General features: G+C 45.4%; 1 protein-coding gene and 1 non-coding gene across 2 annotated transcripts in view; both read right to left on the minus strand.

Annotated features, from left to right (window-relative positions):
* Positions 1–19,878, minus strand: part of LOC124720221 (forkhead box protein D3-A-like) — a 183,959-nt gene that overhangs the window by 57,017 nt on the left and 107,064 nt on the right. Inside the window, exon 10 of the mRNA XM_047245543.1 lies at positions 5,865–5,940. Coding sequence (XP_047101499.1) covers positions 5,865–5,940 — 76 coding nt within the window. The remainder of the gene's footprint in view (positions 1–5,864; positions 5,941–19,878) is intronic.
* Trnas-cga lies at positions 3,258–3,334 on the minus strand. The gene has a single exon. It is a non-coding gene; the product is annotated as a tRNA-Ser (tRNA).

Raw genomic sequence — 19,878 nt, forward strand, 5'->3', positions numbered from 1 at the left:
CATTGACATATGGTCACGACACACTACAGATACGTAGAAAAACTCATAAAGTTTTGTTCGGCTGAAGCCGCACTTCAGGTTTCTGCCGCCACAGCGCTCGAGAGCGCAGTGAGACAAAATGGCGACAGGAGCCGAGAAAGCGTATGTCGTGCTTGAAATGCACTCACATCAGTCAATCATAACAGTGCAACGACACTTCAGGACGAAGTTCAACAAAGATCCACCAACTGCCAACTCCATTCGGCGATGGTACGCGCAGTTTAAAGCTTCTGGATGCTCCTGTAAGGGGAAATCAACGGGTCGGCCTGCAGTGAGCGAAGAAACGGTTGAACGCGTGCGGGCAAGTTTCACGCGTAGCCCGCGGAAGTCGACGAATAAAGCAAGCAGGGAGCTAAACGTACCACAGCCGACGGTTTGGAAAATCTTACGGAAAAGGCTAAAGCAGAAGCCTTACCGTTTACAATTGCTACAAGCGCTGACACCCGATGACAAAGTCAAACGCTTCGAATTTTCGGCGCGGTTGCAACAGCTCACGGAAGAGGATGCGTTCAGTGCGAAACTCGTTTTCAGTGATGAAGCAACATTTTTTCTTAATGGTGAAGTGAACAGACACAATGTGCGAATCTGGGCGGTAGAGAATCTTCACGCGTTCGTGCAGCAAATTCGCAATTCACCAAAAGTTAACGTGTTTTGCGCAATGTCACGGTGTAAAGTTTACAGCCCCATTTTCGTCTGCGAAAAAAAAGCTTACAGGACACGTGTATCTGGACATGCTGGAAAATTGGCTCATGCCACAACTGGAGACCGATAGCGCCGACTTCAACTTTCAACAGGATGGTGCTCCACCGCACTTCCATCGTGATGTTCGGCATTTCTTAAACAGGAGATTGGAAAACCGATGGATCGGTCGTGGTGGAGATCACGATCAGCAATTCGTGTCATGGCGTCCACGCTCTGCCGACTTAACCCCATGCGATTTCTTTCTGTGGGGTTATGTGAAAGATTCAGTGTTTAAACCTCCTCTACCAAGAAACGTGCCAGAACTGCGAGCTCGCATCAACGATGCTTTCGAACTCATTGATGGGGACATGCTGCGCCGAGTGTGGGAGGAACTTGATTATCGGCTTGATGTCTGCCGAATCACTAAAGGGGCACATATCGAACATTTGTGAATGCTTAAAAAACTTTTTGAGTTTTTGTATGTGTGTGCAAAGCATTGTGAAAATATCTCAAATAATAAAGTTATTGTAGAGCTGTGAAATCGCTTCAATCATTTGTAATAACCCTGTATATCAATTTACACCATTAACTTTTCCTATTTGTGTGTACGCGCTACTTAACAGCGATAATCCTATTGGCTGACTACATCACGTGTCCCAAGCTCTAAATATCTGCTGTCATCAGCTGGCGAGATCACGTGACATGAACTATGACTGGCTTACAAAAGCGCAATCTCGATTTCAATTCTTCGGAAAGTAACATGCGGTGTTTGGTGGAATTCGAATTTATACTGTCGTAATACGAAAATGCGCAGCGTAAATGGTCTTTTTTTCTGAGTTTCGTTTTCTAGAGGACTGAAAAATTCTACGCTGGTGTATAAAACCATAACCTTTCAAAGGACTAATAAGTTTTACAGTTCCGAAGAAAAGTGTACTGTCACTTAACAAGGAAAAAGTGTATTTTCACCCGGGACGAAGTGTGTTTTCAACCGGGAAACCTGGGAAGAAGCTGGGAATTTTTTTTCCTTGTCCCCGTATACACCCTGAAAATTGGTATTTGGATGGGTGTGGATCTTATACTGTAAGAATCGTTTAAGAATGGATTGATTCGAAATTCCACTACTGATGGGAGTGAAATAGGGGATGAAAGGGTTTTTGAAAATATATCGTTATTAAGGCAATTTTGATGATAGGGCTATGAAAATTGGTATATGGTTTCTCAGTCAGAAATAGAATAATACGTGTTTCAGCCTTTTTGAAATTCAACAATCAAGGGGTTAAAATAATGGGTGTAAGTTGCACTGGAAATAATTCATTACTAGAGAACTACTGCAACATTCTTAAACTGACATCTATGAAGATTGGTATTTGACTTCTCAATCAGAATTTTTTTTAAAAAAATTCATGTTTAATTCTTTTTGCAACTTCAGCCCCTTAGGGGGAGAAGTAGGGGTGAAATTTGTCAAGATAATATTTCATTAAATTTAAACAAAAATCAAAATTGAAAACTATGATAAATGGTATTTCGCTTATCTGTTAGATAAAAGAAATATGTGTCAGGGAATGAAAGTTACTACGGAAATATGACCACAAGAACGGAAAAGGCATTATAAAAGAGAAACCTTGGAGTCCAGCTACCAGAATCGCTTTTTGGCCTGAAGTACATTCGGTAAAGACCATGTTTATATGGCCTTCATTGGCGTGACAAGTTTAGAAGTGTTTCAATTTGTGAGCAACGTAAAAATTTGATTTAAGAAAGACAAAAAAAAAAAAAAATCTATGCAGACCACGCAGACTACACGAGAGAAGCAGCAGGCACTAAGGTAGTATATGTAATATATAAATACATATGTAATATATAAAGGGGAAGTGTTATTACCAAAAGCCTCGAAAACTTCTTCACCGATTTACTTCAAATTGTCTCGCAATACTCCGACGAACATTTAGATGGAAATAGACCATATATTTTTAATACATGTATCTAACACATAGTCGAAACGTTGTTACCAGAAATTTCAAAAAACCCTCAACCGATTTACTTCAAATTTTTACACGTTCCTGTAATAAAGTATGGACACGTATAGGTTCTAAATTTCTCATATTCAGCGTGAATTTAGATGGAGATAGACTACATATTTTTAATACATATGTGTAATACATAAAGTCGAAACATTTACCAGAAATTTCAAAAAGCCCTCAACTGATTTACTTCAAATTTTTACACGTTGCTGTAATAAATGTATGGACAAGTGTAGTTTCCGAATTTCTTATATTCAGAGTGAATCACCTGAAACTTGCACTGAAAATATTGCAGAAATGGAAAGTGCTTTTGATGTGAGGTTTTCTTAGCCCTACACAGACTGCAATAATGCTTAGAAAGTGTATTTTCTGTGCAAACATACACTTTTTTAATTGGAACAATGGCTATTGAGTTTAACATACTAAAAGTAGGGTCAATTAAATGTCAGTGGTCTAGAATGAAATTTTCACTCTACAGCGGAGTGTGCGCTGATATGAAACTTCGTGGCAGATTAAAACTGCGTGCCGGACCGAGACTCGAACTCGGGACCTTTGCCTTTCGGGGGCAAGTGCTCTACCGGCTGAGCTACCCAAGCACGACTCACGCCCCGTCCTCACAGCTTTAATTCCGCCAGTACCTGGTCTCCTACCTTCCAAACTTTACAGAAGCTCTCCTGCGAACCTTGCAGAACTAGCACTCCTGAAAGAAAGGATATTGCGGAGACATGGCTTAGCCACAGCCTGGGGGATGTTTCCAGAATGAGATTTTCACTCTGCAGCGGAGTGTGCGCTGATATGAAACTTCCTGGCAGATTAAAACTGCGTGCCGAACCGAGACTCGAACTCGGGCCTTTGCCTTTCGGGGGCAAGTGCTCTACCGGCTGAGCTACCCAAGCACGACTCACGCCCCGTCCTCACAGCTTTACTTCCGCCAGTACCTCGTCTCCTACCTTCCAAACTTCACAGAAGCTCTCCTGCGAACCTTTTGATCTGCCAGGAAGTTTCAAGTGTCAGTGGTGTTTGTTGTAGGATTCTAGTGCGAGTCGTTTACGAGAGATCGTATTTTCAAAAGTTTCCACGCCGACACTTGTTTGTGCCACTGATCTTGTGTGGTTGCAGGGTACGATGTTGTTATGTTTGCTTTCAGTGTGCGTGTGTATTCCTTGAGCGAAAGTCGACTTGCTGGTCAGTGTGTGACAGACCAAGCCGTAGGTCCTGGCTGGACGATGGGGTTTACCAATACAGAAACAGCCGATGTCCTCGTGGTGTATGGAGAGTGTGGGCAGAATGCAGTGCGTTGTTGAACGGTGTAGGCGGTAAGGTATCCCATTAGACGTCAACCAGCTGGGCAGTCATTTATCGCCCCAGTTACGTCGAAGTGGTAGTTTAGCACCTAGACAACGTAACAGAATGAAACAAGTGACGACAGAACAGGGGAAAATTAGAGTTTTTGCTGCTGTTGCAGCTGATCCGCACTTTAGGTCCCGCGCAATAACGAGGTTCAAGTGGTCCAAACGGATGTAAGCAGTATGGGGCTTAACATCTGAGGTCATCAGTCCCCTAGACTTACAACTATACTACTGGCCATTAAAACTGATGACGCGCTACAGACGCGAAATTTAACCGACGGGGAAGAAGATGCTGTGATATGCAAATGATTAGCTTTTCGGAGCATTCACACAAGGTTGGCGCCGGTGGCGACACCTACAACGTGCTGACACGAGCAAAGTTTCCCACCGATTTCTGATACACAAACAGCAGTTGACCGGCGTTGCCTGGTGAAACGTTGTTGTGATGCCTCGTGTAACGGGGAGAAACGCGTACCATCACGTTTCCGACTTTGATAAAGGTCGGATTGTAGCCTATCGAGATTGCGGTTTATCGTATCGCGACATTGCTGCTCGCGTTGGTCGAGATCCGATGACTGTTAGCAAGAAATTGAATATAGACTCGATATTCTACGTGCTACAAATGGTTCACATGTGTATTGATGACAAATAAAATCTTTGAGATTCTCTACAATGTGGTGCTTTTTTCATTGTCGTATCTACTGTGGTTTTTTTCCTGGGCCTTTGAATTCAGGGAGGTTCATTTTGGTGAGTCCAATAAATTGTTTTCGGGCTTGTGTTTTCCGGATTTATATTCTGCTACCGCAGATACTTCAATAGCAAAATGACAATGACAGTAATGTACACAGAGAAGGGCAGGTTTATTTTGCAGATGGGATAGAGTCGCAAAGACGCTGAGAGAACTGTATTGGCAGGTGCATGAACATCAACGCAAACTATCCCGATAAAGCCCACATACAAAGTTTCGAGACGCAACATTATGAATGCAGGAATATAGTAGACGCCCCTACGTACCTTCCCATGTCAACTGTGAGGACGACACGAGACTAACACTAAAATGTAGACTTTCACAGCCGGAAATATCATGTCCATTGTAATTATCCGGGCTGTTATGCCGTGGTCGGTTGGTGAATTTTGTCTCAATTCCCAACGTTTCGTCTCCGACTGCGGGAGACACCTTCAAGGGGGTCCTACGAGCCAGTGGGTGTGTTGGACCTTCCATCGAGCTACAGACCCCCTTGAAGACGTCTCCCGCAGTCGGAGACGAAACGTTGGGAATTGAGACAAAATTCATCAACCGACCACGGCATAACACCCCGGATAATTGCATTGGACACGAGACTAACCACAACACGGCACAGAGGTATTTAAACCGTTAGCTGAACTGCGCCCCGTGTGTGAATGGAACGGGAAGAAGTCCTAATAACTGGTGCAACGGGAAGTACCCTCTGCCATGCACTTCACAGTGGTTTTCGGAGTAGTTACTTGCATGAAGAGTGTGCCTTGATCTTTATCACCCAGTATTTTGTGGTTGCAGAGGGCAGACAGGTGCTGTAGTTCAGACTACACGATTGGAACCTCGCAGCTTCCCATGCACTGAGGGTATACGGGGCAGGCAAGAGAACCGTGTGTATGGATATAAAGGCAAAGGAAGAGAGTGAAAGGCACGTTCCACCACACATCGTCACTGATGGTCCAGGCGATGAAGGTGGAATATGAGCTAGGACGGTACGTACACAGAGCAAACCGTGGTTATGGTAAACAGGTGGGTACTCACCGAGCGTCGAACCCAGCTGGGAGTAGCCATTCACTGCCGCCTGCAGCTGCATGTTCTGGACCTGGTGGTGCTGGAGCTGGAAAAACACAAACACTTATGCTGCTATGTAAGTCTGCAGGCTTTCATGGTCCTAGTCACTGGTGACGAAATCTTCCGAGTTGTGAGGTCACGCCCTATTAGCCACAAGCTTCTTCCCTGCTCGACGTTTTCTGTCCATCCGCCGCGGTCCTCTTCGCTCTTGGACTGGCGTCTCTGGATGGATGAGTGTTCAGACATGCAGAGACGCGAGTGGAATACTGAGGGAGATTGCAGCAGACGGACCGAAACGTCGAGCAGTGAAGAAGCTTGTGGCGAATATGACGTGGCCTAACAACTCGGAGGATTTTACCCTCAGTCATACTACTGTCTCTGCTAACGAAGCTCAGGGCCAAATGTCTCACGAAATAAGCGTCAAACGAAAAAACTACAAAGAACGAAACTCGTCTAGCTTGAATGGGGAAACCAGATGGCGCTATGGTTGGCCCGCCAGATGGCCCTGCCATAGGTCAAACGGGTATCAACTGCGTTTTATAAAATATGAACCCCTATCTTTTATCACATATTCGTGTAGTACGTAAAGAAATATGAATGTTTTAGGTGGAGCACTTTTTTCGCTTTGTGATACACGGCGCTGTAATAGTCACAAACATATGGCTCACAATTCTAGACCAACAGCTGGGAACAGGTAGGTCGCCAAAATGAGATTTTCACTCTGCAGCGGAGTGTGCGCTGATATGAAACTTCCTGGCAGATTAAAACTGTGTGCCCGACCGACACTCGAACTCGGGACCTTTGCCTTTCGCGGGCAAGTGCTCTACCATGTAGGTCTTTTAAATGAAAATACGGAACGTAGGTACGTTTGAACATTTTATTTCGGTTGCTCCAACGTGATACGTGTACCTTTGCGAACTTATCATTTCTGAGAAAGCATGCTGTTACCACGCGATTACCTGTAAATACCTAATTAATGCAATAAATGCTCAAAATGATGTCCGTCAGCCTCAATGCATTTGGCAATATGTGTAACGACATTCCTCTCAACAGCGGGTAATTCGCCTTCCCTATTGTTCGCACATGCATTGACAATAGGCTGACGCATGTTGTCAGCCGTTGTCGGTGGATCACGATGGCAAATATCCTTCAACTTTCCCCACAGCCGGCCGTTGTGGCCGTGCGGTTCTAGGCGCTTCAGTCTGGAACCGCGCGACCGCTGCGGTCGCAGGTTCGAATCCTGCCTCGTGCATGGATGTGTACGATGTCCTTAGGTTAGTTACGTTTAAGTAGTTCTAAGTTCTAGGGGACTGATGACCACGGCAGTTAAGTCCCATAGTGCTGAGAGCCATTTGAACCATTTTTTTTTCCCCCACAGAAAGAAATCCGGGGACGTCAGATCCGGTGAACGCGTGGGCCACGGTATGGTGCTTCGACGACCAATACACCTGTCATGAAATGTGCTATTCAGTACCGCTTCAACCGCACACGAGCTATGTGCCGGACATCCACCGTGTTGGAAGTACATCGCCATTCTGTCATGCAGTGAAACATCTTGTAGTAACATCGGTAGAACATTACGTAGGAAATCAGCATACATTGCATCATTTAGACTACCATCGATACAATGCGGACCAATTATCCTTCCTCCCATAATGCCGCACCATGCATTAATCCGACAAGGTCGCTGGTGTTCCAACTTGTCGCAGCCATCGTGGATTTTCCGTTGCCCAATAGTGCATATTATACTGGTTTACGTTACCGCTGTTGGTGAATGACGCTTCGTCGCTGAACAGAACGCGTGCAAAAAATCTGTCATCGTCCCGTAATTTCTCTTGTGCCCAGTGGCAGAACTGTACACGACGTTCAAAGACATCGCCATGCAATTCCTGGTGCATAGAAATATGGTACGGGTGCAATCGATGTTGATGTAGCATTCTCAACACCGACGCTTTTGAGATTCCCGATTCTCGCGCAATTTGTCTGCTACTGATGTGCGGATTAGCCGCGACAGCAGCTAGAACACCTACTTGGGCATCATCATTTGTTGCAGGTCGTGGTTGACGTTTCACACGTGGCTGAACAGTTCCTGTTTCCTTAAATAACGTAACTATCCGGCGAACGGTCCGGACACCTGGATGATGTCGTCCAGGACACCGAGCAGCATACATAGCATTCGCCCGTCGGGCATTTTGATCATATTAGTCATACATCAACACGATATCGACCATTTCCGTAATTGGTAAACGGTCCATTTTAACACGGGTAATGTATCACGAAGCAAATACCGTCCCCACTGGCGGAATGTTACGTGATGCCACGTACTTATACGTTTGTGACTATTACAGCGCCATCTGTCACAAAGCGAAAAAATGGTCCAACTAAAACATTCATATTTCTTTACGTACTACACGAATATGTAACAAAAAAATGGGGGTTTCTATTTAAAAAAACCGAGTTGATATCCGTTTGACCTATGGCAGCGCCATCTAGCGGGCCAACCATAGCGCTGTCTGGTTTCCCGCTTCAAGCTAGACGAGTTTCGTTCTTTGTAGTTTTTTCGTTTGATGCTTATTTCGCGAGATATTTGGCCCGGTCGTACGTGCCGAACCAAATTTCTGAATAAAAACGAGGTTGACAATAAGAGATTTAAAGTGAAATAGAAAGTTGGAAATTCTGGTCAGAGTTACAGCACATTCTTTCTCGACTTATAATTCATATACGGGGCATTCAAATGAAAACAAGGCAGTTCGAAAAAATGTAAGTAAGTAAACTGCTTAATTATTTGAGAAGTAATCTCCACAACTGTTAATAAGTTTACATCCTGTCGTGAGACAGACGGTTGACGCCCACCTGAAAAAATATTTGCGGTTAACTGCAGAGCCATGCTTCTAGCCAGGGGTGCATCTCTTCGTCTGAAGGAATCACGAACGTCGTTCGTCAGGAGTCCAAGAATCTACATCTACATCTACATCTAGATGGACACTGCAAATCACACTTAAGTGCTTTTCAGAGGTTCATTGAGCCACTTTCACAATAATTCTCTATTATTCTTCTCTCGAAAACCGTGTGGAGAAAACTGACTCCTATATCTTTCCGTGCTAGTCCTGATTTCCCTTATTTTATAATGATGATCGATTCACCCTATGTAGGTCGATGTCAACAAAAAATTTTTGCATTCGTAGGAGGAGCTTGGTAATGGAAATTTCGGGATAAGTTTCCGCCGTAACGAGAAACGCCTTTGTTTTAACGATGTCCACCGCACATCCTGTATCATTTCAGTGACACTCTCTCCTATATTTTGCGACAATACAAAACGTGCTGCCTTTCTTTGAACTTTTTCGATGTACTCCGGCAGTCCTCTCTGGTAAGGTTCCCACACCGCGCAGCAGTATTCTAAAAGAGGACGGACAAGCGTGGTGTAAGCAGTCTCCTTAGTAGGTCTGTTACATTTTCCAAGTGTCCTGCCAAAAAATGCAATATTTGGTTAGCCTTCCCCGCAACATTTCCTATGTGTTCTTTCCAATTTTAATTGTTCGTACTTGTAATTCGTAGGTATTTAGTTGAATTTACAGCCTTTAGATGTGACTGATTTAGCGTGTAACCGAAGTTTAACGAATTCCTTTTAGCACTCATGTGGATGACATACTTTTCGTTATTTAGGTTCAATTGCCAATTTTCGCACCATACAGATATCATTTCTAAATCGATTTCCAATTTGTTCTTACCTGCTGACTTTACCAGACGATAAACGACATGATTACCTACAAAAGACATAAGACGGTGGCTTGTGTCCTAAATAGTTTATGTAGATAAGGAACAGCTGAGGGCCTATAACACTACCTTAGGGTACGCCAGAAATCACTTCTGTTTTACTCGATTACTAGGAACTGTGACGTCTCTGGAAGGAAATCACGAATCAAGTCACATAACTGAGACGATATTTCATAAGCACACAATTTCACTACAAACCCGTTGTGTGCTACAGTGTAAAAAGCCTTCTGGAAATCGAGAAATACGGAATCAATTCGAAATCCCTTGTCAATTGCACCCAACGCTTCGTGTGTGTTGGGAGCTAGTTGTGTTTCCCAATAACGATGTTTTCTAAATCCGTGTTGACTGTGTGTGTCAATAGACCGTTCTCATCGACGAAATTAGTAATCTTCGAACACAATATACGTTCCATATATTGATGAGAGAATGATTTTGACAAGGTTGACTGGAATACTCTCTTTCAAATTATGTAGGTGGTAGGGGTCAAATACAGGGAGCGAAAGGCTAGTTACAATTTGTACAGAAACCACATAACAGTTACAAGGGTCGAGGGGCATGAAAGGGAAGTAGTGGTTGGGAATGGAGTGAGACAGGGTTATAGCCTATCTTCTGTGTTATTGAATATGTATATTGAGCAAGCAATAAAGCAAACAAAAGAAAAATTAAATTTGGAGCAGGAATTACAACGTATGGAGAAGAAATAAAAACTTTGAGGTTTGCCGATGACATTGTAATTCTGTCAGAGACAGCAAAGGACCTGGAGGAGCAGTTGAACGGAATGGACAGTGTCTTGAAAGGAGGATATAAGATGAACCTACACAAAAGCAAAACGAGGATAATGGAATGTAGTCTAATTTAATCAGGTGATGCTAAGGGACTTACATAAGCAAATGAGACACTGAAAGTAGTAGAAGAGTTCTGCTATTTGGGGAGCGAAGTAAGTGATGTTTGTCGAAGTAGAGAAGATATAAAATGTAGACTAGCAATGGCAAGAAAAGCATTTCTGAAGAAGAGAAAGTTGTTAACATCGAGTATAGATTTAAGTGTCAGGAAGCCTTGTCTAAAAGTATTTGTATGGAGTGTAGCCATGTATGGAAGTGAAACGTCGACGATAAATAGTTTGGACAAGAAGAGAATAGACGCTTTCGAAATGTCGTGCTACAGAAGATTAGATGGGTAGATCACGTAACTAATGAGGAGGTATTGGATAGAATTGGGGAGAAGAGGAGTTTGTGGCACAACTTGACTAGAAGAAGGGATCGGTTGGTAGGACATGTTCTGAGGCATCAAGGGATCACCAATTTAGTATTGGAGGGCAGCGTGGAGGGTAAAAATCGTAGAGGGAGACCAAGAGATGAATACACTAAGCAGATTCCGAAGGATGTAGGCTGCAGTAAGTACTGGGAGATGAAGAGACTTGCACAGGGTAGAGTAGCAGGGAGAACTGCATCAAACCAGTCTCAGGACTGAAGACCACAACAACAACAACATGTTGTTGCTGGAAATAGTATGGGATGAGGTCGGGACTGTACGGAGGATGTGTAAGGACTTCCACCCGAAACTTCTACAGCACAATCGAAACAACCTTGACAACGTGTGGGAGGGAATTGGCCTGCAACAGAATGACGACGTCGGTCAACAGTCCTGACGATGCGGTTCGGTGTTCGCAAAGCGTCCACGTAGCACTGTGCGTTAATTGTGGCGCCGAGTTCCTGATAGCCAATGAGCAGCGGACTGCTGCAGTCATACAGAAAAGTCGACATGACTCTCCCAGAGTTGGCGTTGCTGTTGTTTCGACTACATTAAACAAATTTCGCTGGGAAGCTGTAAGGGGGCCATAGGCCCTTACTATAACTTTGCACTTGGCACAGGTCGATAGGTCGAAGAATCGATTGTGAGGTGTTGAGAGAGCGAGTGTCGAGATGCGCCAGTGTGGTTGGCGGGAATGGTGTGTGTGTGAAGGCCATTGTTGAAATACAGGTCTTTAACGGAGAAGGGTGTCGCCATCGCCGTGGTTAGACCCCTAAAATTAATACCAGGAAAGTGAAGAAGTATCATTATGAAAGTGATCAGTGACTTTACTAGTGCCAATATTTGGTTTCACGTCTACCGCGCCGGCCTAACCTTGGATTGCAGTGTTGGATGCAGTGATGGATTAGCGTGTGACGATAATGGAAAATGAAGAAAGCCTGCGCTGAGATTAGCCGTAATTAGATATGTATGACGAAGGCAGTGGCTGTCTCCTTTTTTTTGTGTTTTGAGAAGAATATAAGTTCGTAATTAGTAAAACTGTGTTGGTATTCCTCATTACCAGACATTCAGTATTATAGTATTGAGCAGAACGAACTGGAATGTAACAACTTCGGCAGCAGTCAATTCCGATTGCCAGCCCCATTAGGTTCACGGTCGTGTTAATAATAAATATTGGACTGCTATTCGATCAGATCAGGTCGGGATAATGAAAATGGAGGTCTTACAAAGCCCTTACACAAGCTCTGTACAGCCCTGAAGTCTCTCCATTCGATTTCGATATTTTTGGAGGTCCGGCTTGGCGGCTGTCGAAGAGGGGTACGGCTGCGTACAATCATGGTTCCGAAGGCACTGACCGTCTCGTAAAAACTGACCAACTCAGTACTGTATACTTATATGGAAATGGTGTCTGTTCTTTCGGACATGTCCATATAAGTAAATACACTCATGCGCATAAATTAAGTATAATGCTGATGCATGGTGAAAGAACGCTCTGGCCGGCGGTTCGCGGGTTTAAATCACCCCGGGGTATGACCGTGCGGTGCATTTGACCTGCGGTCATCGCACGGTGGCGCTGGCAGCAGTCCACATACGCAGAGGTGTGTCGGTGCATGTCAGAGTACGGTGCAGCGAGTAAGTGTGCAGACGTTTTCAGACGTGCTAATGGTGACTCGAACCCAGGATCTCCTGCTTAGAAGGCAGACGCTCTATCCATCTGAGCCACAGAGGATAGTACGAGTGCAGGGACTATCTCGCGCACACGCCTCCTGCGAGACCCACATTCTCACCTTATACGTCCACACACTACATTCGTAGTGTCCCTACCCAATGCACTGTTTACTCGTGGAAGACAATCTTACCATGACTCATAAAGAGTTCGGGTAATATGTGTGCATCCACACAGAAGAATAAGGTTATAGCCAATATTGCCAGACCTACACTCATGTTCATAAATTAAGAATTATTGCAGAGCGTGGCACTCCACAAAACTGGCTCTAATAGCATAGGCACATAGGGAACACACACGACACAGATCTGTAAGTCCACGGTATTGGTGAAAAGTTGAGAAAACCGTCCCGAAACACACGTGCTACAAAACGCCACTGTTTCCTGCGCATGTACCCCGACATCAGTATGGGATATGATCGCCATGCACACGTACACAGGCTGCACAACGGGTTGTCATACTCTGGATCAGGTGGTCGAGCAGCTGCTGGGGTATAGCCTCCCATTCTTGCAGCAGGGTCTGTCGGAGCTCCTGAAGTTTCGTAGGGGTTTGAGGACGTGCAGCTTTACGTCGACCGAGAGCATCTCAGACATGCTCGATGGGGTTTAGATCTGGAGAACAGGCAGGCGACTCGATTCTGCAGATATATTCTGTTTCAAGGTACTCCTCCACGATGGCAGCTCGGTGGGGCCGTGCGTTATCATCCACTAGGAGGACCAGGGACCCACTGCGCCCCAGAAAAGGCGGACATACTGGTGCAAAATGTCGTCCCGATACACCTGACTTGTTACAGTTCCTCTGTCAAAGACATGCAGGGGTGTACGTGCACCAATCATAATCCCACCCCACACCATCAAACCACAACCCCGATACAGGTCCCTTTCAAGGACATTAAGAGGTTGGTATCTGGTTCCTGATTCACGCCAGAGGAAAACCTGGCGACAATCACTGTTCAGACTATACCTGGACTCGTCCGCAGCTGCTGGGGTATAGCCTCCCATTCTTGCACCAGTGCGTGTCGGAGCTCCTGAAGTGACCTATGGGTTTGAAGGCGAGCAGCGATACGTCGACCGAGAGCATCCCAGACGTGCTCGATGGGGTTTAGGTCTGGAGAACAGGCAGGCCACTCCATTCGCCTGGTATCTTCTGTTTCGAGGTACTCCTCCACGATGGCAGCTCGGTGAGGCCGTGCGTTATCATCCATCAGGAGGAAGGTGGGACCCACTGCCACCCATGGTGACATCCCAGTAAACCTGACCTGTTACAGTTCCTCTGTCAAAGACACGCTGGGGTGTGCGTGCACCAATCATAATCCCACCCCACACCATCAAACCACGACCTCCATACAGGTCCCTTTCAACGACATTAAGGGGATGCTATCTGGTTCCTGGTTAAGCCCAGATGAAAAGCTGGCGAGAATCACAGTTGAGAATAAACCTGGACTCGTCTGTGAACATAACCTGGGACCACTGTTCCAATGACCATGTACTGTGTTCTTGACACCAGGCTTTACGGTCTCTCCAGTGATCAGGGGTCAGTGTAACGCGCCTTGCAGGTTTCTGGGAGAATAACCCGTGTCTGTCTGGAGAGAACTGTTCCAGTGGCTGCGGTAAGGTCCTGAGCGAGGCTACCTGCAGTACTCCGTGGCCGTCTGCGGGCACTGATGGCGAGATATCGGTCTTCTTGTGGTGTTGTACGCTGTGGACGTCCCGTACTGTAGCGACTGGATACGTTTCCTGTCTGCTGGAATCATTGCCATAATCTTGAGATCACACTTTGTGGTATGACCTGCTGTGTTTGACCAGCCTCCAGTCGCCCTTGTATTCTGCCCCTCACAACGTCATCAATATGTGTTCTCTGAGGCATTTTCGAGTTCTGGTCGGGGCACACATTTTCACCTGTCCCCATTGATACATATCAACACCCATCAGTAGCTGAAGATATTACTGTATAATTCTAACCCCGTACTGTCAAGGTCCACGTCTGTCCCTTATGGAAGCATTTATTCGGCTCGGCATTGATTGACAGAGTTTTGGATGTTCTCCTGAGGCATATCGTATCAAATTGTATCCAATTGGAACGTCACACCGCCAAAATCCCGAGCTGGTTGGAGCGCCCTGTCCAAAGTACTCGGAATGTGCTCAAGGTCCAGCGTCCTTGCTGGCCAAGGTAGGGCCTGGCACGCACGAAGACAAGCAGTAGAGTCTCTCGCTTTATGAGCGCCAGCGTTATCTTGCTGAAATGCAAGCCCAGGAGAGGTCGCCATGAATGTCAGTAGAATATTGTCGACATACCACTGTGCTGTAAGGGTGCCATGGATGACAACCAAAGGGTTCCTGCTGTGAAAAGAAACAGCACCCCAGAGCAGCACTCATGATTGTCAGGTCGTATAGCGAGCTGTAGTCTGGTTGCCATCCCACAGCTCTCTGGGGCGTCTCCAGACACTTTTTCGCTGGTCAATGGCGGTCGTGAAGAGGCTTGAACAGGATAGAGTAGCGTGGAGAGCTGCAACAAACCAGTCTCAGGACTGAAGACCACAACAACAACAAATGGCGGTCGAAGCAGGACTCACCACTGGAGACAATCCTGTTGTAACCGCGATCATTCGGGTCACGGGGTTGCCGTAAGCACAAAGGGACCCATGGAGCGGCCCGTGAACAACAACACAAACCGGAGAGGAGAGACACAAATAACGAAGGACAACTGAGCGAGACCTTACGACCCACAACGAGCAAGAAACAATGGTCGCAAGAAAACCTCACGAATCGACCACGTCCACTCATACACGGTACAAAGTAACATAAATACGCTGTGTGAAGCGAGATGTCAATAGACGCATCCAATGATTAGACTGACTGGCTGAGCTTTTTTTTTTTTTCTTTCCTTTATTGTGATTTCATTCCCCTGCCCCATATGGGCAGGGGAGTGCTCTCAGCGGCACAATCCGCCGCTCTTCAGCCGAGTGACATGACAACTAAAACAGGGATAAAATGTTACATATATAAGGTGATAAAAAAGGGGAACATAAAGCAGAGTAAGGGGAGAAAATGGAGGTAAAAATACAGTGACATGGAGACGTTCATGGGGAACAATTAAAAAAGTCACCAGAAAGTTAAAAAAACACAGCTGGCGATTCGTAAAACACAAAGAAGACACTGAATGCACATGCACAGGTTAAACGTCGGCCACAGTATTAAAAACACTCCAGAACAGCACACTTAAAACCCACTTTGAGCGCACATGATGAAGAATAAAACTGCCAGGTGGGACCTGCCGAGGGAAAGGTCAGAGAGGATGGAAAAGGAGGGCAGAGCAAGGGGCAGCAGGGGAGGGGGTGGGATGAAAAGACTAGGGGTGTCAGCAGGAGACAGGTGGGGCAGGAGATGAAGAGGGGAGACAAGGCAGGAGGGAGTGCAGAGACACTGAAAGAGAGAACAACAGAGGGAGGGGGAGCTGGCTGAGCGAGAGGCAGGCGCTTAAATACACGGACGAGGACGCCGCTATTGGCCGCTGGGACCACGTGTCGCACCGTGGCGCCCTCACACTAAACGTGGGCCAGAAGGTGTGCGCCGTCACAGCTTACGGCACGATGGCGCAGAGGTCTCTGGTTGTCTTCGACGTCAGTGCCATCTGGTGCGGATTCAAAATCCACAGCGCGTGGTGCCAAAATCCTCCTGCAGCCGATGAGACTCGAGGCCCAACATGGGTCAGGAGATGCTCTGGACGGCAGCGGAGCTGTACCGACCCGACTGTCGCCCACTATATGGCCCAATAACCAGGAGTTATGGTCTGGGGTGCCATTTCTTTCCAAAGCAGGACCACTTCTGTTGTCATCCGTTGCACCCTTACAGCACAGCGGTACGTCGACGATATTCTACGCCCCATTTTGTTCCTCTTAATGGCAAGCCATGCAGGGATTACATTTAAAAAAGATCATTCCCGCCCGTGTATGGCGAGACTATCGATTGCTTCTCTTCGTCCTCGAGAAAACCTACCTTGGCCAGCAAGGTCGCCGAATCTTCCCCCAGTTGGGTGCGTTTTGAGCACTATGGCCAGGACCCTCCCACCAGCTCGAAATTTTGACGACCTAACGCGCCGCTTGGACAGAATTTGGTACGATATCCCTCAAGAGGACTCCAACAGCTCTGTCTATGAATGCCGAGCCGAATAAATGCTTTCATAATGGCAAGTGGTGTACCAACGCGTTATTGACTTACTGAACTTGTGACGCTCTTTTTCCTGAATAAATCATCGAGTTTTTGCTGAAATTTTAATCATTTCTTTGTCTGTACATGCACATCACATTTACTGTTTTGGCCCCCTCTGATAATTCCTTCGTGGTGTGTCTTTTTTTTTCTTTACAGTATAGTAACAGTTATGGGCAATAATTTTGAAATGATAATCAGTTTACCTACTTTTTTTCCATCTATCTCGTTTTCACACATATGTTTTCAGAGTTCGTTAGTGTCGTTAAATCGTTGTATGTACAGAGCGTCCCATTTATCTTCACCACCCAAACAACTTTTGGTACAGAGGCAGAATAGAGGTATCAAGCAAATGTTTACATACCAGGGGGACAGCATGACTGTCTTATGATTTCAGAGTTTGCTAGTGTCGTTAAATCGTTGTATGTACAGGGCGTCCCATTTATCTTCACCACCCAAACAACTTTTGGTACAGAGGCAGACTAGAGGTATCAAGCAAATGTTTACATACCAGGGGGACAGCATGACTGTCTTATGATTTCAGGGTTTGCTAGTGTCGTTAAATCGTTGTATGTACAGGGCATCCCATTTATCTTCACCACCCAAACAACTTTTGGTACAGAGGCAGAATAGAGGTATCAAGCAAATGTTTACATACCAGGGGGACAGCATGACTGTCTTATGATTTCAGGGTTTGCTAGTGTCGTTAAATCGTTGTATGTACAGGGCGTCCCATTTATCTTCACCACCCAAAACAACTTTTGGTACAGAGGCAGACTAGAGGTATCAAGCAAATGTTTACATACCAGGGGGACAGCATGACTGTCTTATGATTTCAGGGTTTGCTAGTGTCGTTAAATCGTTGTATGTACAGGGTGTCCCATTTATCTTCACCGCCCAAACAACTTTTGGTACAGAGGCAGAATAGAGGTATCAAGCAAATGTTTACATACCAGGGAGACAGCATGACTGTCTTATAATTTCAGGGTTTCCTAGTGTCGTTAAATCGTTGTATGTACAGGGCATCCCATTTATCTTCACCGCCCAAACAACTTTTGGTACAGAGGCAGACTAGAGGTATCAAGCAAATGTTTACATACCAGGGGGACAGCATGACTGTCTTATGATTTCAGAGTTTGCTAGTGTCATTAAATCGTTGTATGTACAGGGCGTCCCATTTATCTTCACCACCCAAAACAACCTTTGGTACAGAGGCAGACTAGAGGTATCAAGCAAATGTTTACATACCATGGGGACAGCATGACTGTCTTATGATTTCAGAGTTTGCTAGTGTCGTTAAATCGTTGTATGTACAGGGAGACCCATTTATCTTCACCACCCAAAACAACTTTTGGTACAGAGGCAGACTAGAGGTATCAAGCAAATGTTTACATACCAGGGGGACAGCACGACTGTCTTATGATTTCAGGGTTTGCTAGTGTCGTTAAATCGTTGTATGTACAGGGCATCCCATTTATCTTCACCACCCAAACAACTTTTGGTACAGAGGCAGACTAGAGGTATCAAGCAAATGTTTACATACCAGGGGGACAGCATGACTGTCTTATGATTTCAGAGTTTGCTAGTGTCGTTAAATCGTTGTATGTACAGGGCGTCCCATTTATCTTCACCACCCAAAACAACTTTTGGTACAGAGGCAGACTAGAGGTATCAAGCAAATGTTTACATACCAGGGGGACAGCATGACTGTCTTATGATTTCAGAGTTTGCTAGTGTCGTTAAATCGTTGTATGTACAGGGCGTCCCATTTATCTTCACCACCCAAAACAACTTTTGGTACAGAGGCAGACTAGAGGTATCAAGCAAATGTTTACATACCAGGGGGACAGCATGACTGTCTTATGATTTCAGGGTTTGCTAGTGTCGTTAAATCGTTGTATGTACAGGGCATCCCATTTATCTTCACCACCCAAACAACTTTTGGTACAGAGGCAGACTAGAGGTATCAAGCAAATGTTTACATACCAGGGGGACAGCATGACTGTCTTATGATTTCAGAGTTTGCTAGTGTCGTTAAATCGTTGTATGTACAGGGCGTCCCATTTATCTTCACCGCCCAAACAACTTTTGGTACAGAGGCAGAATAGAGGTATCAAGCAAATGTTTACATACCAGGGGGACAGCATGACTGTCTTATGATTTCAGAGTTTGCTAGTGTCGTTAAATCGTTGTATGTACAGGGCGTCCCATTTATCTTCACCACCCAAACAACTTTTGGTACAGAGGCAGAATAGAGGTATCAAGCAAATGTTTACATACCAGGGAGACAGCATGACTGTCTTATAATTTCAGGGTTTGCTAGTGTCGTTAAATCGTTGTATGTACAGGGCGACCCATTTATCTTCACCACCCAAACAACTTTTGGTACAGAGGCAGACTAGAGGTATCAAGCAAATGTTTACATACCAGGGGGACAGCATGACTGTCTTATGATTTCAGGGTTTGCTAGTGTCGTTAAATCGTTGTATGTACAGGGCGTCCCATTTATCTTCACCACCCAAAACAACTTTTGGTACAGAGGCAGACTAGAGGTATCAAGCAAATGTTTACATACCAGGGGGACAGCATGACGGTCTTATGATTTCAGGGTTTGCTAGTGTCGTTAAATCGTTGTATGTACAGGGCGTCCCAGTTATCTTCACCACCCAAACAACTTTTGGTACAGAGGCAGACTAGAGGTATCAAGCAAATGTTTACATACCAGGGGGACAGCATGACTGTCTTATGATTTCAGGGTTTGCTAGTGTCGTTAAATCGTTGTATGTACAGGGCGTCCCATTTATCTTCACCACCCAAAACAACTTTTGGTACAGAGGCAGAATAGTGGTATCAAGCAAATGTTTACATACCAGGGGGACAGCATGACTGTCTTATGACTTCAGGGTTTGCTAGTGTCGTTAAATCGTTGTATGTACAGGGCATCCCATTTATCTTCACCACCCAAACAACTTTTGGTACAGAGGCAGACTAGAAGTATCAAGCAAATGTTTACATACCAGGGGGACAG

Source organism: Schistocerca piceifrons, chromosome 11, assembly GCF_021461385.2.
Source record: "Schistocerca piceifrons isolate TAMUIC-IGC-003096 chromosome 11, iqSchPice1.1, whole genome shotgun sequence".
NCBI lineage: Eukaryota > Metazoa > Arthropoda > Insecta > Orthoptera > Acrididae > Schistocerca > Schistocerca piceifrons.